Source organism: Astyanax mexicanus, chromosome 25 (assembly GCF_023375975.1).
Source record: "Astyanax mexicanus isolate ESR-SI-001 chromosome 25, AstMex3_surface, whole genome shotgun sequence".
Lineage (NCBI taxonomy): Eukaryota > Metazoa > Chordata > Actinopteri > Characiformes > Acestrorhamphidae > Astyanax > Astyanax mexicanus.
The window spans coordinates 24,659,900-24,687,669 of NC_064432.1; the positions used below are offsets into that span (position 1 = coordinate 24,659,900).

Consider the following 27,770-nt stretch of genomic DNA (forward strand, 5'->3'; position numbering starts at 1 on the left):
AAATCAGGACCAGAAATCGGATTGTATCATCGTTGGCTGTTGTTGGATTTTGTTGGTCTCATTCCCATATGCTAATTTGCTAAATGACCTATTCAGTCCCCTGTATTTCAGCTCATTTAACAAAGTTTGTCCCAGGTCCTGTCTTGTCCCCAATTTGGCTCATCCAATCTCACTACTATAGCTTTAGCATGCCCATAAACCAGGCTTATTCCACATTGTTAACGTAGTATTAGCATGCCAGCAACTATGCTCATCTAACATCACAACCATAGTGTTAGCATGCAGGCGACCATACCAACGACCAAGTTTGTCCCACATCTTTTGGCTCATCCAACTTCACTACTGTGGCTTTAGCATGCCGGAAACCAGGCTTGTCCAACGTTGCTAACACAGCAATGGCTTTACAGCTATTGGGCTTATCGAACATCTCTACCGTGGTTTTAGCATTCAGGCAATCATGTCGGCAGCCAAGTTTTTCCAACATCTTTAAAAAACAAAAAATGTTAGCTTGCCCCCAATTTGGCTCATCCAACATGACTACAGTGGCTTTAGCATGCCGGAAACCAGGTTTATACAATATTATTAATGTGGCATTAGCTTGCCAGTAATTGGGCTCATTGAAAATACCATAGTGTTAAAATCCCAGCAATCAGGTCAGCAACCAGGCTTCTCCAACATCACTTCTGTAGCATTAGCATGCTGGCAATAGGGCTTATCTAATATTAATACCATGGTGTTAGCATGCAGGCAACGATACCAACGCCCAAGCTTGTCCACCACCTTTAAGCTCATCCAGCTTTACTACTGTGACTTTTGCATCCTGGAAACAAGGTTTTGTTTTTTTGGCAACTGGGCTCATTTAACATCACTACCATGGTGTTAAAAAACCATGCCTGCCACCAAGTTTCTCCCACATCTTTAACACAAAGTTAGCTTGACCCCAATGTGGCTCATCCAACATCATTGTTGTGGTGTTCGCATGCAGGCAACTAGGCTAGAAACCAAGTTTGTCCCACATCTAGCATTAGCATACCAACGACGGGGCTCATTTAACATTACTACCTCTGGCTTTAGCATGCCAGCAATCAGGCCAGAAACCAAGTTTCTCTCACATCCAACAACTGGCCTCATTTCACATCACTTCCATGGTGTTAGCATGCACAAAACCATGCGAATCATCAAATTTGTCCAGCATCTTTAACACAAAGCTAGCTGGACCCTATTCCAGCATCATTGGTATGGTTTTAGCATTCTGACAACCAAGCTGTCTAGCTGTATTGTCATGTGTCTTTTAACCTAACGTTTGTCTGTTTGTGTCCTTGTTGTATTGTACATATAGTGTCTCCCATTCTTTATATTTATAATCTTATTTGTTTTTCTGTATTTGCTGTAACTTTTGGAAAAGAAGCTGGTCCCCAGGCTTGTCCCACATCGCTAACTCTTTGCTAGCATTCATGCTATGTGCCTTTTCTCACATCACTGTGGTTGCAAGGCCTGGTTAGCCAATAGGGAGATCCTTCAGTCTTTAAACCCTCCCACTACACAGTTCAGTAGCCCCAAGTAAGGTTAACTAACCATGGTTTTTGAGTATTTCGTGGTGAACTGTGTCCATGTGGAAAAGTGAATGAAACGTTTAGCCCTGCAGTGGAAAAGCTTCTCTGATGGTCTCAGATTTGTATATGATGTGAGTTGGGTTGAAACAGAAATCTGGACCATATGGGTTTCCCTGAGGAGCAGTTTGAGATCCTCGGCAGTAAGGAGGAGGAGATTAAGGATAATGCTCGTGGACATTTTCTTCCCCACGGATGTTAAAGTGGGGAGTGATGAAGAGCTGTTGTTTGATGAATGGTCACCAGCGCTTGTAGTTTGACCATTAATAACCAGTTCCAGTAACATCCAACTGGGTCATCCTGAGCGTTGGCACATATTTAAGTTATACAGCTCTGGGAAAAAATTAAAAGAACACTTCAGTTTCTGAATCATTGTTGTTTTATTCTAAAAAACCAAGGACAACATTTCTTCCAAATTTCAAATAAAAATATTTTTATTTAGAGCATTTATTTGCTCTGAAATAACATCAATAATGCAGAGCTTTCAGACCTCAAATAATGCAAAGAAAACAAGTTCATATTTATAAAGTTTTAAGAGTTCAGAAATAATCCATATTTGGTGGAATAATCCTGGTTTTTAATCACAGTTTTTTTCATGCATCTTGGCAACATGTTCTCCTCCACCAGTCTTACACACTGCTTTTGAATATTTTTTTTGCCTTTACTTCTGGTGCAAATATTCAAGCAGTTTAGCTTGGTTTGATGACTTCAATTTGGTAAAATCAAAGAAATTCATTATTTTAAGTGGTTTCATTTTTTCCCAGAGCTGTATAAGTACTATCTAATGTTTTTTTCCTATGACAAGCATCCTTAAATAAGAAGAGGTTTGGGGCAGTACGAAAAATATGTTTATTTTGACCTTTATTTGACTGCAGACAGTATGAACCCAAGATATTTCATGTTTTCTCTACTCTAACTTTAATTAATTACTAAATAACCATGTTATTTCAATAAAAATGTGATCTAAAACAGGTATAATCATGATTTGGTACAAAAGCTGTATCCACGACCACAATCCAAGACCAATCGGGGCCATAGACCTTTTTTTTAGAAGAAACGAATGCCATGAGCTCTGGATCAAAGATTGTAAAAAGACCATCCAGACTGTTCTCAGCAACAAGTCCAAAGAAAATGACATCGTACAGATCTTAGAGCAACATATGCAACTTTCAGGACTACCGTGCTCTCCATGGTTGTCCATGCATCTTGGACCGCCAAAGGTTCTTCTTGGTTTGATCTACATTGAGGCTTGTTGCTTAGTAATTGGGAGAAAGTGGGAAATGTATATGTGTATGTATATATATATATATATACTTTTGTCAGCCACTGTGAGAAAGGATGTTAGACACTTTGAAAATGGCCAAACTTTGATGGCTAGTTTAGAACCGAATCTCTAAGGAAGGATAACCAGTTTACCAGGCAACAGGGTCATGGATAACCACCTACCTCACAACTTACATGGCTTGCCAAGGATCTGCTGCCATTGTCTTGGAGCCAGATACCACAGGGCACGTTCTTGTCAGGTTCTTATCAAGATCTTGTCTAGTCTAAGCCTTTCAAGGGATTCTACGCAATATAATAAGGCAGGCGATTCTGTAGTCTGTTTAAAGTTCTCAGAATCCTCAAAAATGTCAAAACCATCAGTACCTTATTTAAGAGTAACCTTGTTTCCTTGTTTCAGGGAAGACAGACCAAGCAACTGTTACACTGCCAATGCCGACTGTGCCTCCTGAGGCATTAAATCTCCCTCTCTTTCTCTCTGGTTTTCTGTCATTCTCTCAGTGTGATCCTCTCGCACTTTTTTCCTGAAGTCGAGTAGGGGGGCTCACGGTTCGTGTCTGCTTTCTCCGCGCTCGTTGGGGCAAGGCCCCGGGCTCTGGAAGGTGTAGAGTTTGCCGGGTTCGGCTGGCGACCCCTCCCTGTCGCATGTGCTCTCGCTGCTTGACACTTCCTCCTACTCACGCTCGGTTGTGCAACGAGCTGTTACGCAAGGCAGAGCATCTCCCGAAAATGTGCGAGGAGGCCAGGGCTCATGCGCAGAGGAAGAGGAAAACCTGGCAGGGGCTCGTTTTGAAGAGGAAAATAAAGAATTTAATAAATAAAAGACGACTGCTTCTGCTTCTTCTTTTCCCTCATGCATTCCCTTCTCGACGGCGGTGCTCCTGTGTCTGCGTTTGAAAAGAAATTGCAAAACTTTGTTCAGCAACCAAGGCAGATGGCGAAGAGCTCATTTTTGCGCCTTTGTGTCTTGATAACGCTTCAATTCTAGATGCGATAAATAAATAAAAACAGGTTACAGTGACACGAAAGCTAAATTGAATGCTGAATTTGAGTGGAAGGATCTGGCTGGTTTTCAATTTCCCGTCTTGTGTCGCGTCTTTAGATGCGAATCGCTTAAGTCGCTCGAATCGCTCAAATGTCATTGACGTCAAACAGAGCAACAGAGCAGCGACGGACAAGCCTGTTGAGGACAACAGGGACCAAATTAGTCTGCTGGAGTGTATCCTTAAGTGCACTGCGGTCAGAATGATTAGATGTGCAGTTGTCAGTTAATGCAAGAAGAGTGGAGCCCTCAGAGAACCTGGGAGGACTCTAAATCGAGAACGCTCTTAATCGATTAATGGTTTAATTAAGAGAAATGTGTTGCTTCTTGCTGGCCGATGTGCAACGACTTGTATTCTGGGTGGCTTTGTCTTAAAGAATAAAAAGAACCATGTGAGATTCTTACTATGGCTTGCAAGTATACATATTTTACTTTACTTTGAATTCCCTAAATAAAAACCTGTGCAATTAACTGCCTTCAAAATGTATTTAATTCGTTAATAGAGCTATATAAATACACATGATTTTGTGAGCTGTTCTGTCAAGTTCTCAGTGGTCCGTTAGTGAAAACTAGTGAACAAACAGCATCGTTAAGACCATAAAACTCACCAGACAGGCCAGAGATAAAGTTGTGGAGAAGAAGTTAAAAGCATGGTTTGGATATAAAAAACATATCTCAAGCTATGATCATCCCAAGAGCACTGTTCCATCAATCAATCCGTTATCCAAAAAATGGGCAACCCAACCAAGACATGGCCATGGTCCACCCAAACAAACAGATCCATCAAGGGAAGCACTGAAGTCAGACAAGCAGCCAAGAGGCCCATGGTCACTCTGGAGGAGCTGCAGAGATCAACAGCTTAAGCAGATCAAGAATATCTGTCCACAGGACAACTGTAAGTCTTGCACTCTACACAATTAACGCTACTCATCACCCTGAACACACCATCCCCGCTGTGAAACATGGTGGTGGCAGCATCATGCTGTAGAGATGCTTTTCTTTAGCAGCAACAGAGTTGGAGGCTGCATTAGACTTCCAGAGACCTTCCGACAAGACGTTGACCCTAAATATACAGCCAGGGCTACAGTGGAATGGTTGAAATCAGGGAATATTAATGTGTTAGAATGATCCAGTTAAAGTCCTAAAAGACCTAAATCTCTTTGAGCTTCTGTGGAAAAACATGAAAACTGCTGTTCACAGGCGATCTCCATTCAACCTGGCTGAACTTGAGCTGTTTTGTAAAGAAGAATGGGGGAAAGTTTTTAAGATGGTAAAGTTAAACCCCAAAATACTTGCAGCTGTAATTGCAGCGAAAGCTGACAAGACTATAGGGATATGTGCTACTCTGTGCTGGTCTATGACTTAAAATCTTATTTAAACACATTAAAGTTTGTAGTTGTTGGGTGACAAACTGTGGAAAAATCAATGTCAATTCTGTGAATCTTGTAAATTGTGAGATAATGTCTTCAAAAACATCGCTAAGGCTTTGGAACCAAAGATCCTGTTGTTGCCAGTTAATTTTTTTGCCCATTTTTTGCACATTTGTAGAATACTGTCTATTGCATATTGTAAAGACCTTGCAAGACCTGCACTGTCCAAACATCTGATGTTTTTTTTTTTACCTTTGTATTTTTTTGATTTGTTTGTCTTTTGAAGTTAAAGATGCCGCTAAGCTTATGCAATATTCCTTTTTCCAAACACCTGCCGTTGAAATCAAGCCGTCATTGAACTTTTGCACGCTCCTGCATGACCTCTCAACAACTGCGTCTAATGCATAATTGAGAATGTTTATTTAACTGGAGAGGAACGCTTAGCAAAGGTGGAAACGTTGAAACGTTCAGGTTCAAGCTGTTTTCCGTTTGTGCATTATGCATTCAGTGGAGCGAGGAGAAAGCCTCGGTCACGTTTTGACGTTTTGATGTTTTGACGAATCATTACCTCGTTTTCTTTGCCTGATTTGAGCGGAAACGACTTGCGGGAGGTTTTAGCGTCCCCCCGGTTTCTTCCTTCCCTTTCCCTTTCCTCTCGCCTACGTTCCTGTTTTTGTTTATTTATTTTTTTGTTTTGTTCTCCGCTGCAGCTCCCAGTTAATGATATTATGTCTGTGTTCATCCTCCAGTAGATAGATGCACTGTATCTGGAGGATCAAATGTAGTTGCCATGGCTACCCTTCACCAAGTCACCGAGTCGATGCGCCGGCGTACTCGGCAGCTGCAAATTAAAAAGGAACTTACGCCGTTCGTCTCCCATGACTCTCCACATGTGCCATGTGCGAATGTTCTCATCCCGTCAGATTGATTTCCAGCCTTCTTGTGAAGGCTGAATGTGGAATGAAGTCTTACGTACCTGAAAGAGAGAGAGGTCCATTTTTCGCCTATAGGCTTGAGATGCTCGTCATCAAATCATCTGGCCTTTTTTCTCCCGACACACTCTATATTTTCTACATTTTCCTCTTATGGACACTTGCCTTATATGCTGTTGGTCGCTCATGGGTTGTGTCAATGTATATATTTTTTAATATTAGCAAGATTAACAGATCATTAAACCACTTGCCTTAAAAGCAGGGAACCTGGGACCAGTAACAAGGGGGCGGGGTTTCAAACACGACACACGGTGACAACCCAAATGGCTAGGAACTTCTTTTCATCTGTACTTCAATGTGTTCCTGGTTGGACATGAACCAATTTCACAGGTTCAAGTTGTTAATTGTGTTTGAGGATTGTAGTGATGTTCTTCCATGTTTTGGCTCCATTCCGCAGTGCGGATTTTACGTTGGAGTTAAAACTTTGTGTCTTGGTGTTGAATGGTGAATGTTGTTCTGTATTTTTCTGTTCTTGACTTTGCGATGGTACCGACCCTTTAAAACACGTCTCGCTGTCAACGCGTGTGCGTTTGTCTCTTTTACAAATGTAGAGAGACATCCGATGATCTCTCGTCAGCTTCCCACAGGAGGTTTTAATTTCAAAGCCCTGTCCTGCGAAAGCCCAGCCTGGCGATCACAATCCCGACGCCGGCAACGTGGCTTAAATAAAATATTTATGTCTCTGCAAAGCAATTTGGGGAAATTCTCATGTGACCTTGCTCGCACACAGTGTCAGCGAGGTTTTGACAGTCTTGTGCAAAAGAGAAGAGAGAAAGAAAGGCAGCGAGCATCAAGCAAGAGAGAGAGAGGGCAGTATGGGCACGAGCTGCGAGTGACTGGCCACCGAGACGAAAGGCCAACGACTTGTCTGAACTGTGTGAGCAGGTGTGGACCGTCACGCTCCTCATTACCTCGTCTGGAGTCATTAGAGCTCTGTCACGGCCTTCATCCCTTAGCAGCTTAGCCAGCATGCGCTTGCTTCCTCTGGCTTAACTCCTTTTAGGTTAAAAGCATACACTGATACACTAAACGCCATGTAACAGCAGTACGTAATTTGGTCATGATGTCAAGTCAGTGGCTTTTATTGTAATGGCATCTAAATACTGAGTACACTGAAGAGATTTTACACTCATCCATTACGTTCCTTCCTTGAAGCTGGCAAGGACATCTTATTTAGGCCTAATGGTTCCTTAGAGTTTGAAAGGGATAGCTTTGGCAGTGATTATGTTTCCTTACAGTTGGCTGGGGCAGCTCTATCCGGCCTGATGGTGCTTTATATTAAGCTGGGGCTTCTCTATCAGGCCTGAGGGTACCTTACAGATGGTTTTGGTAACTCTGTAGCCTGACTGCTTCTTACAGTTGGCTGCTTTAGCAGGTCTGCTGGAGCTTCACAATTGGCTGGGGCAGCTCTAGCAGGTCTCATGGATCCTTACAGTTGGCTGGGGCAGCACTAATAGGCCCGACTGCTCTGTACAGTTGACTAGGGCAGCTCTATCTGGCCTGATGGTTCCTTACAGTTGGCTGGGGCAGCTCTATCAGGCCTTACTGCTCGTTACAGTTAGCTAGGGCAGCTCTATTCGGCCTAATGGGTCCTTACAGTTGCATGTGGCAGCTCTATCAGGGCTCTGTTATATTTTATATTATTTGATTCTTTATGGTTGACAGGGATAGCTCTTTCTGGCCTGACTGCTTCTTACAGTTAGCTTGGGTAGCTCCATCAGGACTGAGTGCTCATTACCATTGAGAGGAATAGTTCTAGCAGGCCTACAGGTTCCTTACGGTTGGCTGGGGCAGCTCTAGGAGGCCTGAAGTTTCCTTACAGTTGGCTGGGGCAGCTCTATCAGGCCTGAGAGTTCCTTACAGATGGTTGGGGTAGCTCTATCAGGCCTGACTGTTCCTTAAGATTGACAGGAATAGCTCTAGCAGGGCTGATAGCCTTACAAATTGGCTAGGGCAGTACTATCAGGGCTCTATCATCTTTTATGTCTATTGATTCTTTATGGTTGACAGGGTTAGCTCTAGCAGATCTGATGGATTTTTCCAGTTGGCTAGGACAGCTCTATCAGGCCTGACTGTTCTTTACAGTTGGCTGGGGCAGCTCTAGCTGGCCTGAAGTCTCCTTACAGTTGGCTGGGGCAGCTCTAGCAATTCTTACTGCTCCTTACAGTTAGCAAGGGTAGCTCTACTCTGCCTAATGGTTCCTTACAGTTGGTTGGGGCAGCTCTAGCAAGCCTGAAGTCTCCTTACAGTTAGCAAGGGTAGCTCTACTCTGCCTAATGGTTCCTTACAGTTGGTTGGGGCAGCTCTAGCAGGCCTGAAGTCTCCTTGCAGTTAGCAAGGGTAGCTCTATTCTGCTTAATGGTTCCTTACAGCTGGCTGGGGCAGCTCTATCAGGTCTGACTACTTCTTACGATTGATAGGAATAGCTCTAGCAGGGCTGAAGGTTCCTTACAGTTGGCTAGGGCAGCTCTATCAGGGATTTATCATCTTTTATGTCTATTGGTTCTTTATGGCTGACAGGGCAGGCCTGCAGTTGGCTCCTTACAGCTGTCTGGGGCAGCTTTAGCAAACCTGAAGTTCCTTACAGTTGGCTGGGGCAGCTCTAGCTGGCCTGACTGCTCCTTACAATGAAAAGGAATAGCTCTAGCAGGTCTCACAGATCCTTAGGATTACCGGAGTTAAAGTTTCCTTACAGTTATCAGGGGAACTATTGAAACGATTTAATTCTGCGTTGTAGAGTCGTGTCTGTAATGCACAAGAGTTTACAGTTTAGGCCACATACTGTGTGTGAGCACTTAGAGAGAACTGCCTCTCTAAGTAAAGAGACTTTTCGCGGAATATCTTGGCACAGTGAGACGAGAGCGAGAGAGCTCATCATTCTAAAGCACACAGTGTTTCATTATTGCCAGGTCCCGGCTGCACTGAAGTGTCAATAGTCTTGGTCTGCTAGCATCCCTCATGAACAATGCAGTGGCTCTCATTGTTTTAGCCGGTTTCTAACTGCCGTGGAGAATGAGTTTATGTAAATGCAGCTTCTCTTTGAACAATTGGAAGCCCACGTAAGTGCTACTTAAAAAAAAAAAAAAATCACAAGAATTTTAACTGGCAGACCTCGGGCTAATAGATGTATTGTAATGCGGTATGAATTAAATATTCATCCTGTCCTAACTGTTCCCTAGCAACAATCAGCCGTAGCGAGCAGAGCCGCGTTGGACGGACGCTGCGGCGGCAGCAGATGTTTTGTTTTAATGACGTTGGTGGCTTCAGATTGGACAGGTACGCAGGGCATTTCTCACTCTCCCTTCACTAATCACTTTTAATTATGTGGTGTGGAGTCTGAAGGATCACCCGGACCCCTGCTCTGTTTCGCAGTGTGGGGGCTTCTGGTAGTTCCTGACAACAATGCGGCAGTGAGATGTGGGTGGGTTTCGTTCTGTTGCTGCTCGTATTTTGTCTGTAGAGGTTGAGAGTGGGAGATCTTTTTCCCTCCACAGACAGTAATGTTAGTATTAATACTTTTCTGCTGCATCTACTTCTTCTGCATCTCATTCAGCATTGATTATTCTTCCTTATTCTACTCCTGCTTTATCTGCTTCAGCCTTTTCCGCTTCTTCTGTTTCTGCTTTTAATTACTTTTACTTAATTTGCACTTTTACTGCTTCTGCTTTATTGTTTTTTTCGTTTTATCTGCTTCCGCTTCCTCAACCTCTGCTTCTGCTTTTTCTTTGTTTGCTTTTTCTGTATCTGCTTCTTCAGGCTTTGTTTAATCTCTTATTCCTTTCCTTTTTTGATTTTGCTTTTTATTTTATATATATATATAGCTTTTTCTTTTCCTGCCTCTACTTCATTTCTTTTTGCTTCATCTGCCTCTGGTTCATTTGATTCTTCATTTCCTTTTGCTTCTTCTGCCTCTGCTTTCTCTGCGTCTTCCTTTGCTTCTGCTTCTTCTGCCTCTGATTTTTCTGCTTCTTCTGCCTCTGATTCTTCCTCTCCTTTTGCTTCTTCTGCCTCTGCTTTCTCTGCGTCTTCCTTTGCTTCTGCTTCTTCTGCCTCTGATTTTTCAGCTTTTTCTGCCTCTGATTCTTCCTCTCCTTTTGCTTCATCTGCCTCTGCTTCATCTGATTCTTTCTCTTGCTTCATCTAAGTGTGCCTTCTCTGATTCTTCCTTCCCTTTTGCTTCTTCTGCCTCTGCTTCCTTTCTTTTTATCTGCTTCTTCCACTTTTTTGCTTCTGCTTCATCTGCCTCTGATTCCTCATTTCATTTTGCTGCATCTGTCTTTGTTTCTATTTATAGGCTTCTTCCACTTTTCCTGCCCCAGCCTCATCTCTTTCTGCTTCATCTGTTCCTGCTTCACCTGCTTCCTCTTATCTGCTTCTTCCTTTTTTCCTGTTTTTGCTTCATCTGCCTCTGCTTCTTTTGATTCTTCCGTTCCTTTTGCTTCATCTGCCTTTGATTCGTCTGATGTTTCCTTTCCTCTTGCTTCATCCAAGTCTGCTTCCTCTTATTCTTCCTTTCCTTTTGCTTCATCTGCCTCTGCTTCCTCTGATTCGGTTTCGTTTTATCTGCTTCTTTCAATTTCCTGCTTCTGCTTCTTCTGGCTCTGCTGTCTCTAATTCTTCCTTTCGTTTTGCTTCATCTGCCTCTGCTTCCTCTGATTTTGTTTCTTTTTGTCTGCTTATTTCACTTGTATTGCTTCTGCTTCAGCTTCCTCTGCTTCTTCCTTTCCTTTTGCTTCATCTGCCTCTTGTTCAGTGTCTTCTTCTGCTTCTGATTCATCTGCTTGTTCTGCTTTTTCCTTTTTCTCCTCCTATAAACTAACCGTTTCTGAGATGCACTCTTATTGCAATAATCATTATTTGTAGAATATGCCTGGTCTGTGCACTGCAACCTTTCAACTGACTTGCACTCACCCAGCGAGAACAAACGATTTTCACAAAATAAAAAGTGGGTATTTTTCTTGTGATTTTAATGGTTTCAGACAAAAGGCGAGATAATCATTGAGGCCTGGCGGCCTCTGGAGCTTTTTCCGTTTCATCTGACATGCCAAGCATTTGAACTCTGTGCTTTTTAGAGCCCTGCAGCTCGGCTGCGTTCTGCTTTTAAGCCCCGCAACATATTTAATGTAGAGGCTGTGAATGTGGAGAAGGGTAGGATGTGAAGGAGCAGCTCTTCACTGATTGATATCGTTCTCTCAGTGTTCATAACGCTGCTCTTTCCTCAGGTCTCTCTCAGGACACGTGTGTTCCTGTGGTGTGTTTTAAACATCATTTGATATTTTTCAGTTTGACTACAAACATAATCTAATAGGGTCTTGTAGGGTTTTGCAGTCGCAGCACAAGATATGTGTGCCTTTTTTCTTTAGAAAAGTTCATTATGATCATTAAAATTACATTTTTAATGCGAACTCTGCTTTTTCTTCTGTTTCGTCTTTTTTTTTTCTTAATTTGCTTCTTTAGCTGTATCGGATTAGTTTCTCAGGGGGTTCTGGGGTAATTTTCCCTTTCATGATCGATTCCTCTGTTATTTTATTCCCGTCCAGAACAACCATGTACGTGTTTTTATCAGATGTCCTCTGAGAAAATTACAGGCTGAATTATCTACTGTTTTTCGCTGAACTCCGGTAATTTTATTCCCGTCCGGACGCACATCTCTGAGTTTCTTCTCCTCGCCTTTAATAAAATTGCTATTTGTCCACTGCCGCACACCGTAATTACACTTTGGGCGCTTGGGCGTTTTCACAAAGATCCACGTTAAAAACACAACAGCGAGTGGAAATGGAGGAGCTACTGAATGCGATGTCACGTGACCGAGAAAGCCGAGAATAAACTCACTGGTCCTCCTGTTTTTTAATTGCAGTCCGGATGCAAGAGTTTTATCACTGAGTAGAAGTGTGAAATATTTTTCGCAGACGTCCCCCTGAGCTCGATTTTATCACTTGATTTGGGCAGCGTCAGTGTGTCTTTGCTTTCATAAAGACAGGAAAAGTACACCTTGTACGGCTAGAAATGCACAAAAGGAATGTACTAATTCTCAAAATTAATCATGGGTGTAATGTGAAATAAACCAATCAGTGTGTCACTTGCTCATCATTCAGCGCCAGGTGAGCTCTGACTTTGGCGTTTTGCTATCTTAACAGCGTGGCCCTTTTGTGCTTCTCAGCTGCTCGTTCACACTGTGAAGGTGCTTTAGCAGCTCATTTACAGAAACAGCAATGCTATTTTATGTAGTATTCTGTTTATTGTTGATGTAAAAGTTGGGTTTGTACACGGCTGCATGTCTTGCGTTGCCAAAATAGCAATGAACTTTTTGGCAGGATGTTGTTGTTTGTAGGAAATACTACTTTAATTTCTTCAATTAAGATAATATTACTTTGAATTTGACCATGTTTTGATCAAAATTGTAATCAAGCTTTTCTGTTGTGAGAAGTAATTTTTTTTAATGAATGTAAATTGTCATTAAGTCAGTTTATTATTTCTATATTACTTGTATATTTATTAGTATTTACTTATTTTAGTATTATATGTTTTTCTTTGTCTTGCGGTCTTGAATTGCCTCTGTGACCCAAGTTGCCAGGTTTGCGTTTCCTCCCCAACCCCCCCTACTGGGCTTGTTTGATAGATGAGGGTGAAAATTCAAAAGGGGGGATTTTTTTTTGGGCTACTTTTATGTTTAACTTTGATTTTTCCAAAAAATCAACAGCTACTGCACGGTAGTACAGCGCCATAAGGGTGAGTTTCCTGTAAAGTTTCTCCAGCTCTAAGGCTGGAGCAGTATTAGCATTAGCCGCTAACCACTAGCTAGCTGATAGCGCCCTTTGTTAACTGAAAACTTAAAGCTCCTCAGTTTATCACTTTTATGTCCTTTAGCATGTCCGTTGTATGTCCTGCATTTCCAAGATAGCAATGAACGTCTGGCTGTTGGTTCTAGTCAGTCAGTGTTTTCTGTTGCATTATTTCCAGACCACCACGCTCATCAGTGTAGATATATTCAGAAGCTCTGTTGCTATTTAAACGATGCAGAAAGAAGGTGTGATATAGGACCAGTAGTTCTTTTTTAACTTTTATTTAAAGTAACGTTTGTAAATGTGAAGTTTTGCCCATTCTAGATGTTTTATTTAAACCTAAAGTAATCTGAAACTGTTTCCGAGTGCTGTGATGCTCTATTCGTACTCAATCCCTGACATTTACACAACAGAGGCTTTTATTTTTACTTTCTCTCTCCAGTGTCTCGTTTTAGCTTCGTGCCGTGAGCTCTGTCTCTTCAAATTCAACACTAGCGTTGAGCGAGCCGGGCTTAATTACCCGGCTAAGCAGGAAAACAGAGCAGACGATTAAGGAACAGTTTAATTAATAACTGTGTGTGCCAGCCGTCGACTGGCTCCGCCCCTCTGCGCCGTCTGCCAGCTACTGCTTTTTTTTACCCTGTTATTTGTGGTCGGCGTAAACCCCTGGCACTGGTTGAGGAGCAGGTGTGTCCTAGCGTCGATTTCCAGTTGAGCGGGTCGTCTGGACCCTCGTCATCACTGATACTGAATTAGATTTACCCTGAATGAGAGGATAGATTGTGTAAAAATACGATTATTTTGCTTTTTTTTTAGGAACAAGGGCTTTAATCAATGGCTTGCAAATCTTTCTCACGTTTTGTCGCCTTGAAATCACTTTAACACAAAGTAGACTTTAACACAAAGTAGCACATAAACGATACAAAATGATACATGAAAAGTACAGTAATTACAGTAATTAAATGTGGTTTTGGTACTACTTTAAAAGAAGGTTCTTTTATAAAGGGCTTATAAATAGTTTACAAATGAGTATGGTCACTCTGGAGGAGATAAAGAGATCCACAGCTCAGGTGGGTCAGGAGAATCTGTTCACGGGTCAACTATAAGCCTTTATGAACGAGTGGAAAGAAAAAAAAATAATAAATGTCTTTTTTTAAAAACGTTTCTAACTGTTGTACGTCTCGCTGCCTTCTGGTGTCACAGTGCTGTTAGCCAATCAGAGGTGATATATGTTTGCATGTATGAATAATCTTATAGTTTCTCTCTGTCTCCCGCCCACTCCTCCACTGGACTAAAGCAGTGTTATACCGGATCACCGGAGCACTTTTTTTTTTTATTTTTTTTTTTTACAAAAACCAGCTCACATGGCATTCATTCATACTAGAGATTTACCACAACTAGACATTTTAAAATGAATTAAAAAGCAATGGAATGAGACCTTTAAGGTGTCATTGCAGTCCTAGTGTTTTTTTTATACATTTTACAGTTTTAAAGTTATAAAGAGTTTAAAGTTTTTTAAAAGGCAAGTTCCTGAACCGTAATGATGAAGCCGTGAGTTTGTTAAACTTATATAGGCCACAGTTGCTGTGTTTTTCTCCCAGAAAGCTTTTTTTTTTCTTTTTTTTTAAGGTGTGTATCCGTGTATTAAGGTGTGTTTGTGTGTTTTTTTGCTCTTGAGCCGAATGAAAGACCTTGTTCCGGGCCATGTGCTCCGGTGTAAAAGCTGTGCCAGGGTTCGGTGGAGGGAGAAAGAGCTCTTTTCCCCTGAGATCTGGAAAGAGTGGAGGTGGGGGAACAAATAAAAGCCCCTCGCCCGGGTGGAGAGCACTTTTACTGCAGGTACTGAGTGTAAAAAGGGGGGAGGAACACTAAAACAGTCGAGATAAAAACAGACAAACAGACCAGTCTGAAATGGAGAGAGTGGATGTTGGTTGTCCTGAAGAAGGAAGAGTAGATGTGTAGATTTTATGAGTAATTTGTCGTTTTTTTAAGTAGCTTTTAAATTAGGTAATTTTACGTTTACTCAAGTTCATTTTGAAACAAGTAATTTACTTAACTACTTTTGAAAACTCCAAGTTACTAAGTAAAAAATGAAATTGTTTGAATACAAAAATAAAATGAGTTTTGTTCGCCATGGCAACGCAGCTAAACTTTTCACAGCAGTGTTTATTATTACGGTTAGCGGTTAGGAGAGATGCTGTGTGAATCAGCTGTGCTCGTGGGAACCGGTGTTCTGTCGAGATATGCTACCAATCGATATGTGCTTCTTTACGGCACTGCGCATGCGCCCACCAACATTTCTTTGTATGATTTCATGTTTTTAATGATAATTCCTTAAGTTTTTATTGGGAACGTTAAACAGTCTGCTTGAATGTAAAACAAACATGTAAATAGCAGTTAAAGCATAGCAATGGCAAGTTCAAAAAATAATAAAGAACTGTAAAACTATAAAAATAAGATTAATAGTCATATATATGACCATAACTTTGAACCAGGGTGGTCTGAACAAATACTGCCTGAAAGGTCCAACTTATTTAATTTAATAATTATTTAATTTATGATTTGTACTTTTTTACATCAAATAATTAAAAGTAACTATGTAACTTTTACTCAAAGTACATTTTAAATTGAGTTTTTTTTTTTTTTTTTACTTTTACTCGAGTAGATGTTTAGATGGGTATCAAAGTAAAGGTACCTCTGGTCTTCGCTTTCTTTTTCTTCCACCTTCTTGCTTTTAGTCTCTGTAGCCTCAAAAACATCAGAATCAGAAGAGCAGACAGGAGCTTGCATTAATGATGCATGCCTCAAAGCTGACCCATTTCCACAGCTTGACATTTACCCCCAGCTGTGGCCAACATGTCGAAAGTTCAGGACTTGACCTGACACCAGAAACCAGATCGTCCAATTCCAGAGCTTCTTTTAAGGGTTAGAGGTTCTTTTTTGTTTTGTTTTTTATTGTTAAAGCCAGTAGTTCATGACCAAATGAATTGCTTGCTTGCTTTAAAGGTCTCCTTCCTTTGTGAAACACTGTACAGATGTGTGAAAAAGTATTTGCCCCCCTGAAAATGTATTTTATTTTTGCTTTTTGTGCACTTTTTAAATGATAAATTTATGTATTAAAAGAAAAAAAAAAACCCCAATTCAAACCAATCTAGAGCCCTGTGTGAAAAAGTGTTTGCCCCCTAAAACTATACTAAAAATAACTTGGTTTTGTCACCCTCAGCGGCAACAACTGCAATCAAGCCATTGTTTCACTCTTTTTTTACTGAAGTGTTTTAATTCAGCCATATTGGAGGATTTTCCAGCATGAAACTCCTGTTTAAGATCATCCACAGCATCTTAATCATCCAGATTTTAACTAGACCACTCCTCTAAAACCCTCATTTGATTTTTTTTAAGTTGTTCAGAGGTTGACATTTTGTTTGTCTGCTTTGGGTCATTGTCCTGCTGCAGAACCCAAGTACACCTGAGCTTGAGGTCATGAACAGATGGACATATATTGGATGGATGGATGGATGGATGGACTAGTCCTGTGTTAGTTTGATTTGGTGGCCTTAAGTGCCGTTTCTGAATCCATTCAGCTGTTTTGGCATCCCCGTTATAATGATAATTTGTGATCATGTACATCAGTGAGAGCTATTGTTCACAATTGGAACACTGGTGAACCTTCCCAGGAGTTACCAGCTTAGTCAGATTACTCCAAAAGGGCTTGGACAACTCATCCATGAGGTCGGAAAAGAACTCAAAACAGAATTTAAAGAACTGCAGTGTTAATGGTTTACATATGCCAAGTCGCATGTCATTTCTCTTGACTAGTCCTGTGTTAGTTTGGTGTGGTTTGGTTTGGTGGCTTTAAATGGCGTTTCTGAATCCATTTAGCTGTTTTGGCACCTACTGGTGAGCTTCGGTGGGAAGCCTGACCCCTGAATAGCCCAGCCAGCTTTGTTATTGCACGCTTGGCTTGCTCGGCGTGGATTTCTCAGCGAGCGAGGCCTGAGATGTTGAAGGTGAAGCAGGTCAGTGATGTACATGATAATTTGTTTCGGCAGACCACTGTTGAGAGCCATCTGCGAGAGGCTTGGCCGGGCCTGTAATTCAGGAGAACAGCTGGAGAGCTGCAGGTGCCGGAGGAGGAGGGAAGAACGAAGGAGGGAGCAGGAGGACGAGAGGTGGACAGTTCAGCCTTTACCAAAACCAAGCCCAGGAACTTTCTGTCCGGGACGGATCCAACTGGGGCAGGAAAACTGTTTTTGGAATTCGTCATATATCAGCAGTTTTTTTTAATCTAAAACAAACCTAAACGAGGGAAAATCAAGTCCAAATCTGACCTGAACCATATGAAATCATATTTCTGGAGATAACACTGGTTAAATTACTGTCCAGCAACAGGATTGTAGGCCATTCCACCAAATGGGTGCTATTTCTGTCCCCAGAAAATTACATATAAATGTGAACACAAAATATCTTTAAAAAGCATTTTATTATTAAGCATAGTGTCTTGTACATTGACCTAATTGCAAAAGTAAAACATGCAATTAAAAACATTAATAAAATCTACTTAAAACACTGAAAAAATAGCATTTGTAACCCCACTTTTGTCCCCACTCTCTAACTATAAACTTTACCATGAAATATAGTTATTAAACTCCTTCACAGATTCACAGAAATATTTTTTCACTCAGTCCTGTTACCGTAACACATGATCATCACATGATCACCCTGATCATCTGAAACATCTGGAACATTTTACAACAGGAAGTCACATCTGCAACAGGAAGTGACATCAGCCGGTTCTTCTGGAGATCATGGGAAAACCAAAATTCCCCCTTAAAGTTCCCTCATTAGTAGCAGGAGTGATTGTTTTTTTTTTTTGTCATAAATATAAATTATTTGAACATGCAGTCAAACATTTCTTTGAAATAAAGACTTTTTTGAGAGAAAATCAAAGGAATTAGTGGACTTGCTTTTAAACATGCTTTTTAAATAAGTTCACATGTGTTTTGCAACCATCATACTGAACATAACCTGTAAAACATGGTGGTGGTAGTGTGTGTGTGTGTGTGTGTGTGTGTGATGCTCTGGAGCTGCTGGATAACTTGCTGTAATAGATAGTTTTCTGCTGTTTACCAGAAAATCCTGAAGGAGAATCAGGATCCGACCATCTGTTCCTAAGTGACCTCAAGCTCAGGAGTACTTGGGTTCTGCAGCAGGACAATGACCCAAAGTTAACAAACACAAAGTCCACCTCTGAATTGCTTAAAAATAAAACCCAAAACTAAATGAAGGTTTTGGTGTGGCCTAGTTAATGTGTCTGAATTAAGAGTGGAATAAAATTTCTAGTTCTTAGTTTTAGGCGGATAGATTTTATTTATTCTTAATAAATTAAATTATCATTTAAAAAGTGCTTTTTACCTTTACTCAGGTTACATGTCTCCGATATTAAAGTTAGCTTGACTTTAGCATACCTTTGTTTCACTCTTTAGCAAGGGCGCGTACTGCACACCTATTGTTGCCCTTGTTCTTGTCCCTTGTTTTATCAACTAATTAGTACGGCTTTCATTAGTTGAAGCAGGGAAATCAGTAAACTGTGCAGGACCACAGCTGTGCACTCTCGCTGTAATGATCTACCCACCTGTGCCTCTGCAGCAGGGCTAACCACGCCAAATAGTGTCAATTTAAGCAGTTATTTTTGGGTTTCAAGCAGTACGTTTTAAGTTTTTTGGGGAGCGTTTCGGTTTTTAATACTTATATAAGTATTATAAAAGACGCTTGCTTGTAATTTCCATCGTTCGTGGCTTTTGTAACCCCTGGATCTTGAAACATGTTGCTGGATGCCGGTGTGAATAATGCCGGGGTCTCTTTCGGGACCACCGCAGGTGTTCCTTTTATTCCTTTAGTTCTATGGTATCCTAAAATAAGCTGTAAAGAACACCTAGGCTTTGTTACGCATCTGGAAGTCTACTGAAGGCACTATATCAGGCTGTGTGTTGGTACATAAAAGAGTACATAAAAGAAGCTACATAAAAACCCGTCGTTTCGGCTCGGGTGGGTGGCGGTTCGTCTTTTTCCACAGCGCTGCTTTCTTTCTTTAAGCTCTAAAGCCTTTTTTTCTTCCTTTTTTTCGCTTTTTTGTTCTTTATTCTCATCGTCAGATTCAGAAATCTGGCATGGGTCTTCCTTTTCTTTTTTTTCTCTTTCAGCCTGTGTTCAATCCTTTCTTTTAAACCTGCTGTAAAGAACAATCCACACATGTTAACCTACTGTGTATCTACTCAATTTCAGTTATTTTAATCATATTTTTATGAGTAAGTCATTAAAAAATAATTTCTAAAGCTTTGAGACTCCAGAGAACCACAGTGAGATCTATTATCTATTATTGTTCACAAATGAAAAAAAACATGAAACACTGAAATTACTCCAAAAGGGCATGAACAACTCATCCATGAGGTCACAAAAGAACTCAGAACAACATTTATTTAAAGAACTGCAGGTTTCACTAAAGCCTCACTTAAAGTCAGTGTTAATGATTCAATAATAAGAATAAAGAAATGGCAAAAATGGTCTTTATGGGAGATTTTTACGTCTTGTACTCATATTTTAATTAGTGATGCAGTGAAATAAAAATGCTCCACCAAAATAGAAACAGAACTGGCTAAATATCGAATACCAAACTTTTTTGTATATTATGTAATGCAATAATGCAACAATATTGCATCATATTTGTGTACAGTACAAATGCACTGTGTAACAATACATTATTCAATATTTACTCTGAGTGAATGAGAACTGAATTATTAATTACATTTTAAGGGTCCTTGACTTTGTAATGACTTACTTGTAAAAATATGAGTAAAAAAATTGAAATCTCCCATTTTTGGCCAGTCTCTTTCTTAATGTTATATCATTTACATTGAGCTTAACTTTTTGATGATGATGATGATGATGATGTTGATGTTCTGGGTTCTTTTGGGACCTCCTGGATGAGTTGTTCATGCCCTTTTGGAGTAATTTTGGTCGGCAGGTCACTCCTAGGAAGGTTCACCAGTGTTTCATGTTTTCTCCATTAGTGAATAAAAGCTCTCACTGTGGTTCTCTGGAGTCTCAAAGCTTCAAAAATGACTTTAAAATGACTTTCTCATGAAAATATGAGCAACAAAAAGTTAAATCTCCCATAGAGACAATGTTTGCCTAGTCTCTTTATTATTATTGAATCATAAACTCTGAGCGTATTTTTAAATGATGTTCTTGGTTACTTCGTGACCTCCAGGATGAGTTGCCCATGCCCTTTTGGAGTAAGATTTGGCATGGGTGTGGTGGTCTGGAAACAAGTTAAATGGTAAATGAACGGGACTTCACTGGCACTGAAGGACTCGGCAGTAAAGACGACCGGGTGGCAGTGCCCCCCCCGTCACCCACCGCCGACCCCTTCAGTGCCAGTCAGTTCCCATTCGCCGTGGCACCGACATGAGTTTCCTCTTATACCGGAGATGTGTTTCCTCTATAGCCCGAGGCGACTCTCCGCCGCCGTGTTAACAGGCTCTCCCGGAGCGTCGTTAGCACTGAGCGCCGCCGCTCGCCGCCTGCAATTACGAAAGACTGCGTGCGGCCAATTGCTTTGTCATGCTCGGCGATCAGCTCGCAAGCTGTTCCTCAGCAGCTGTGGAGGTTCTTACTGCTGGTGATGGAGCGGGGTTACGTTAAAAACACTCGTTAACCGACTTTACAGCTTTACAGAACACTGTACTGTTCACTGTTTCTGTACTGGTGTGTTGTTTATTCATCTGGGGTGAATGTAATAGAGTTGAGTGTGACGGGGTTAAGCTTGATGGGCTTGAGCGTGACAGGGTTGAATGTTATAGAATTGAGTGTGAAGGGGTTGAATGTAATACAGTTGAGCGTGACAGAGTTGAATGAAATGGGGTTGAGCATGACAGGGATGAATATAATAGAGTTGAGCGGGACAGGGTTGAGTGGGATGGTGTTGAATGTAATAGGGTTGAATGTAACAAGGGTGAATGTGATGGAGTTGAGTGTAACAGAATTGAATGTGATGGTGTTAATTGTAATAGGGTTGAGCTTGACATGATGGAGATGAGCAATGACAGAGTTGAATGTAGTAAAGTTGAGCATGACAGAATTGAGAGTAGTGGAGTTGATTGTGACTGGGTTGAATGTAGTAGAGTTTGGGAAGAGTGAGTATGATTGAGTATGATGGGGTTAAATGTAATAGGATTGAGTGTGATGGGGTTGAGTATAACAGGGTTGAGCGTGACGTGGTTGAGTGGAATGGGTTGAGCGTGACGGGGTTGAATATAACAGGGTTGAGCGTGACGTGGTTGAGTGGAATGGGTTGAGCGTGACGTGGTTGAGTGGAATGGGTTGAGCGTGACGTGGTTGAGTGGAATGGGTTGAGCGTGACGTGGTTGAGTATAACAGGGTTGAGCGTGACGTGGTTGAGTATAACAGGGTTGAGCGTGACGTGGTTGAATATAACAGGGTTGAGCGTGACGTGGTTGAGTGGAATGGGTTGAGCGTGACGTGGTTGAGTATAACAGGGTTGAGCGTGACGTGGTTGAGTGGAATGGGTTGAGCGTGACGTGGTTGAGTATAACAGGGTTGAGCGTGACGTGGTTGAGTGGAATGGGTTGAGCGTGACGTGGTTGAGTATAACAGGGTTGAGCGTGACGTGGTTGAGTGGAATGGGTTGAGCGTGACGTGGTTGAGTATAACAGGGTTGAGCGTGACGTGGTTGAGCGGAATGGGTTGAGCGTGACGGGGTTGAATATAACAGGGTTGAGCGTGACGTGGTTGAGTGGAATGGGTTGAGCGTGACGTGGTTGAGTATAACAGGGTTGAGCGTGACGTGGTTGAGTGGAATGGGTTGAGCGTGACGTGGTTGAGTGTAACAGGGTTGAGCGTGACGTGGTTGAGTGGAATGGGTTGAGCGTGACGGGGTTGAATATAACAGGGTTGAGCAGTGTAAATAAATCAGTTTTTTATTTTCAGTTGAATGTACACTGAGGGTGGCCCTCATTTCCAATAATGAATATATACATTACGTGCATTTAATGTCTCCAGATTGTAGCGTTTTAATTAATAATAAAGTTAAGTAATGCATTAGTAAGTTATAGACTACAGCAGGTGTGTGTGTGTGTGTGTGTGAAGCCAGAATCTGTCTATAAACATGAATTTGGAGCTGATTTGAGCTGATCACATATTTGTAAGATGATGTTGGACAGAAGCGTTTAGCTCCAGTCTGTCTCTCTAATGCCTCTCCACTCTAAATGAAAACAAATTACTGCCAAAATAAGAGTCTAATCAGTTTGGCTTAAGTGTGATTGATGGTTTTATTCCGTACTCGGCTTCTTTATTCTTCTCCCGTTTATGACGGCTCCTCTCGCTTCCCATTAAGTGTTTCATTATCATCATGATTTCAGCAGATGCTGCAGCGTAATGATTAAAATCCAGCCTTTTCCTCGGGAGAGAGAGAGCTGCAGCACCGCCACCCTCAAATCTACTGAATAAAACGCTGTTAACTGCTCACCACCACACCATCATGGCTTCTTATCCACTGTGAGGCCAAACTGGTGCCCATTTGCCACGTCATACTATTCCACGCCAGCAAATGAACCAATAACATTAATTACGGTTTATTTTTCCATTTTTAACAAGTTAGAATAGGTCTATGTTCTGTACAAAACTTGTTCTTAAAGTTTTTTACACTAAATCACTCCCACATAAAGATAAATAGATCTCACCACCTCTGTTCTTACCAATTTCAGTCCCTTTCAGAGTGAGCCGTTTAAGGGCTCTGACACTTTTATGCAAATTAGGTGTTGCAGGCCACGCCCCATGTTTACACTGAGCATTTACAACACATTAGTGTTAGCTTGTGAAAAATAAAAATCGCCCTCATGAGCTGACCGACCTGCCTCAGACATTAGGTACAGATCCCTCCCTCAGAAGAAGTCTACTGGCTAATCCTGTTGTGTACTGACTAAGGTTCTCAAACAGCAGACCGAAATACCTTTTAGTGACAGTTTACTGTCTTCAGATGTGTGTGTGTTCATGTTTTTTGCCTTAAAATGACAGTAAATAAAAAACAGTTTAATTTGTGAAGTTTTATTCTTTTTATTACATAGAAATGAGTTGAAACATAAAATTATTTGATAATTTTGTGTTTATTTTATAAAAGCTTGAATTTCTCCTGATGTTTTGTTTTACAGATCAGTGCACGGTGACCAGATCCTACCTTTTCCTCCACAAGTTCTGGTTCTTCAGCACCATCTACTACTTCGGGAACTGGGCGTTTCTTGCAGTAAGTATATTTTATATGATTTATTTTCAAATATTCATCATTTTGAAGCTTAAATACTTGACTTCTGATTTAAGGAACATTACCTAATCGTTTGTTTAAAGACCTGGTTATTTTAGACTTTTAAGAGTTTGTTGTATTTTTTATATATTGCATTTTTTATACATTAATTTTACTGTAGCACCCAATGGACTAACACGACTAGCCACTATTTAGTCAGCACCTGTGCAGTCTGTGCACAGTTCTGAATAGGAAGTTTAGATTGGTTAGCTAGAATCCCTAAGTCTCACACCCAGTTCCACCAGTATAAAAGTTGAGTCTGTATAAAATTACAGCTTTCAGCAAAATTTGCCCTCTTGTTTAAGGGATTTGCTAATGAAATCATACAACATGCCCTTTAATAAAAAAAAAGGTGAAATTCTGTTTGTACATTTTTATGTGTAATTTCTCTACTGATGGAATGGGCACTAATGTGTTAGCTGGTTAGCAAACCTAATGAAACATCCCTTTTAATATAATAAAAGCCCTTTTAATAAAAAAAAAAAAGCTGATGTGCTGTTTGTAAGTCTTATGTGTAATTTCTTTACTGATGGAATGGGCACTAATGTATTAGCTGGTTAACTCACTAAAATAAATACCCATACAACATGCCCGTTAATAAAAAAAAATAATAATAAAAAAAATCTTATATGCTGTTTGTAAGTTTTATGTGTCATTTTTCTGCTGATGGAATGGGCACTAATGTGTACTATAAGGCGCACCAGATTATAAAATGCTTTATGCGACACTAGTAAGGAACATGGGTATCGCCATGTTTTCCTTCTAATTTATCTCGCTACTGGGTGGTGAGACCTGTAAAACTAAGATAAGCTAAGTAAACAAAACTATAATTCTTCAAAGAAAAAAACAGTTTCTTGTAAAGTAAAAGAGAGTAAAAGAAACTGCTTAGCAACACCTTAACAACCACCACAAACACCATAGCAACCACCTAGCAACCACCACAGATACCAAAGCAAAATTAAAGGATTTTAAGTTATAGTCCGAAAAATACTGTAACCTGATGAAATATTCATACGACATGCCCTTTTAATTAATAAAAAAAGCTGGTACAATGTTTGTATTTTTTACATGCAATTTCTCTACTGATGGAAAGGACACTAATGTGATAGCTGGTTAACACAGCTTCTACGAACATCTTTATCTTCTTTGTTGTTTCTTGTGTTTTCGCAGGTGTTCCTGATTGGGTTGGTGGTTTCCTGCTGCAAAGGGAAGAAGTCTGTGATCGAGGGCGAAGTGGAAGCGGATGATTCTGATATTAGTGATGATGAGTACATTCACTAAAAACAACAAAAAATTATCTCATATAAACACACTGGATCTTTAAACTCTTCTGACGTCATTTAAACTCATGATCCAGAGAATAGAGACGAAGAATAGAATTGTATTTGGTTTGTGAGTGATGTACAGTACCAGGAAAAAGTTTCGACTCAGACTAAGTTAAGTCATTCAAACTATGAAGAAAAACATGAATTATTCTCATTTTCTCAGTCAGTTTTATGAGGTAGAGTCACCTGGAATTCAGGCTTTCAGTTAACAGCTGTGCTGAACTCATCAAGAGTTAATTACTTGAATTTCTTGTCTCTGAATGTGTTTGAGAGCATCAGTTGTAAATTTGTGAAGAGGTAGAATTATAAATAGTATAAAAGGAATTGTAAACATTTAATAAGAAATTAGAAATAGTAATAAAAAAATAATAAACAAAAGGAATACTAGTTTTAAATCAACATTTAAAATAAGTGAATAAAATATATACTATATAAAAAATAGAAAATTGACATAAATTTATAAAATTAAGAAAAAAGATTAAAATAATAGTAAAAGCAAATTAAAATTATAGTAATGGTAAAATAATGCATAATAATTAACTAAGAACACTGAAATCAAAATAAAAAAAAAACAGAAAAAAAATAATACATAAATAAGAATAAAAAAAAGAAGTAAAGAAAAAGTTACTTTTAGGTTAAAAGTTAAGGTTAGTCAATCTAAAAATAAGAATTTCTGCAACTTTCAAAGTATCGTCAAGTGAAGTCACCGCAAAGACCATCAAAAACGTTTTAATGGTGGAACTGGCACTCATCAGGAGTTACCTTCGCAAGTATTTTGGATTGTTTAACACTTTTTTTAAGTTACTACATGATTCCTTATGTGTTCCTTCATAGTCTGGATGACTCTTAAAAATTGAGGTTTTTGAAGGATTCTAGATTTTGCATAATTTCATAGGAACCCTTCATTTTTAAGAGTGTATATACAGTAAAATCATCATCAAAAAGATAAATAGTTAAATATTTGCACCAAGAAGAAAGTGTGGGATTGTAATGCTATTTAAAAGGAAGATAAAAGTTAACAAGAACAATAAATGATTAATTTTTACAGGTCCAGAACACATTTTTGAATTTTGCAATGCCAGATCTTTATATTTTCACCTTTTTTCTTCAACTTTAAAAGCCAAACATGTTTGATATTAATAAGGTTCTGCGACCAGTGGCTCTAAGGAACACTATAAAATGTTAAAGACATGAACTAAAATCTAAAAGAAAGCTCATTTTATTTACACTCTGGGTCTTAAAACTGACTTTAAAACTGACATTTAAATGAAATAAAGGTCAGTTTATCCAAAAAGAAGAATTTCAAGAACTTTTAGTAAAGTATCCTTAAGCGCAGTCGCCAAAAAGACCATCAAAAACGTTATAATGGTGGAACTGGCACTCATCAGGACCGCCCCTTCGGATGCTATTGGAAGCCCTATCAACATTCAACACTTTAAATTTATGATCATTTATTGCTCTTTCTAACTTATTTTATCTTCCTTGATAAAAATCAATGAATCTGGGTCATATTTAAATTTTGTAAAATTGAAAAACTTAAGTTAAATTCTTTATTCTTTATTTTTTATGCTTGTGTTTAAAAAAATGATTTCACTTACATTATGGATCCTATCCATTGATTTATTTCATTGATTGATTGTTTAAAGATAGTGGTCTTATATACTAACATTTTTTTTCTTTTTCTTTTTTAATTTATTAATTTATGTAATTTTGACCAATAAATCCTTTTCTTTTTTTTTTTTTCTTTTTTTTAGGTTTTAAAAAGCAGCAGTCAGTAAAATATATATGCCATATATTGAGTTTGGAAAAACCCAAACAGCACCTACTTATAGAGCCCATCTGTTGAGGTGCATCAGTATTGTTAGTTGTATTTAACAATATTATATTATTATAAAACATTAAATAATAAATTAAATATGTTAGCATAAATGTTACAGACTGTAGCTTTAAACATCTTTGCAATAAAACCAAATGTAGTTTGAAACTGAATAGCTAAGGCCACGCCCACACGTATCCGTATATATTTAATAAATCTGAAAAAAAAAAAAAAAATATATATATATATATATATATATTTTTTTTTCTGCACTTTTTTGTGGCGCTTAATAAAAAAGGCATGCAAGTTTCTGGCTGTGTCCCAAATCCCTCCCTCCCAAATCACTCCCTAAGTAGTGAACTAGATGTGTAATAATGCAAAAACTACAGCATCCACTCGCAGATAGCTTCAAATGTTATATTTCTGAGTAAATATATACATAAATACGGTTCTACGTCACAACTCACGCATGCAGGTTTCTGGCTGTGTCTTAAATCGCTCCTCACTCCCTTAGTAGTGAACTACATAAGTAATAAAAATACCGATAGCTCTATATTTTAGACTGTTTACTCATATATAAAAAATAAATAAATAAATACTATTTATTACAGATATATTCAATTTGTAGTTTCCGTAGAATCTTGGACTTGCTTCGTACACTACTTAGGGAATAGTGATTAGGGAGTAATTTGGGATTGAACCATTGTATTTCCCCTTTTTCTACTTAATGTCTTTCTTTATGCGGTTCTCTTTAGCGCCCCCTACAGTTCTATTTTCTGAATTTTTGCGTGAACAGGCAAAACGGAGCTTTACGAAAATAAGCTGACATCATAACTCGTTCATGCATGCAAATTTCTGGGTGCATCTCAAATTCCTCCTCACTCCCTAACGTATGCTTGTTTCTGGCTGTATCTCAAATCCCTTCTCACACCCTAAGTAGTGAACTACATTAATCCTAAAACTACAGCCTCTACATTCAGATAGCTCTATATTTAAGAACATTTACACATATAATTCAATTTAAATACTGTTAATTACAGATATATTAGATTTGTAGTTTCCGTAGAATCTTGGAATTAATTCGTACACTACTTAGGGAATAGTGATTAGGGAGTAATTTGGGATTGAACCATTGTAGTTTCCTCTTTCTTCTTAATTAGGTACTCTTTAGCGCCCC

General features: G+C 39.6%; 1 protein-coding gene across 1 annotated transcript in view; it reads left to right on the forward strand.

The window, feature by feature from the left end:
* Positions 1–27,770, forward strand: part of lmbrd1 (LMBR1 domain containing 1) — a 145,736-nt gene that overhangs the window by 116,659 nt on the left and 1,307 nt on the right. The window contains exons 15-16 of the mRNA XM_022681564.2: positions 23,304–23,395; positions 24,623–27,483. Coding sequence (XP_022537285.2) covers positions 23,304–23,395; positions 24,623–24,733 — 203 coding nt within the window. The 3' untranslated portion in view covers positions 24,734–27,483. The remainder of the gene's footprint in view (positions 1–23,303; positions 23,396–24,622; positions 27,484–27,770) is intronic.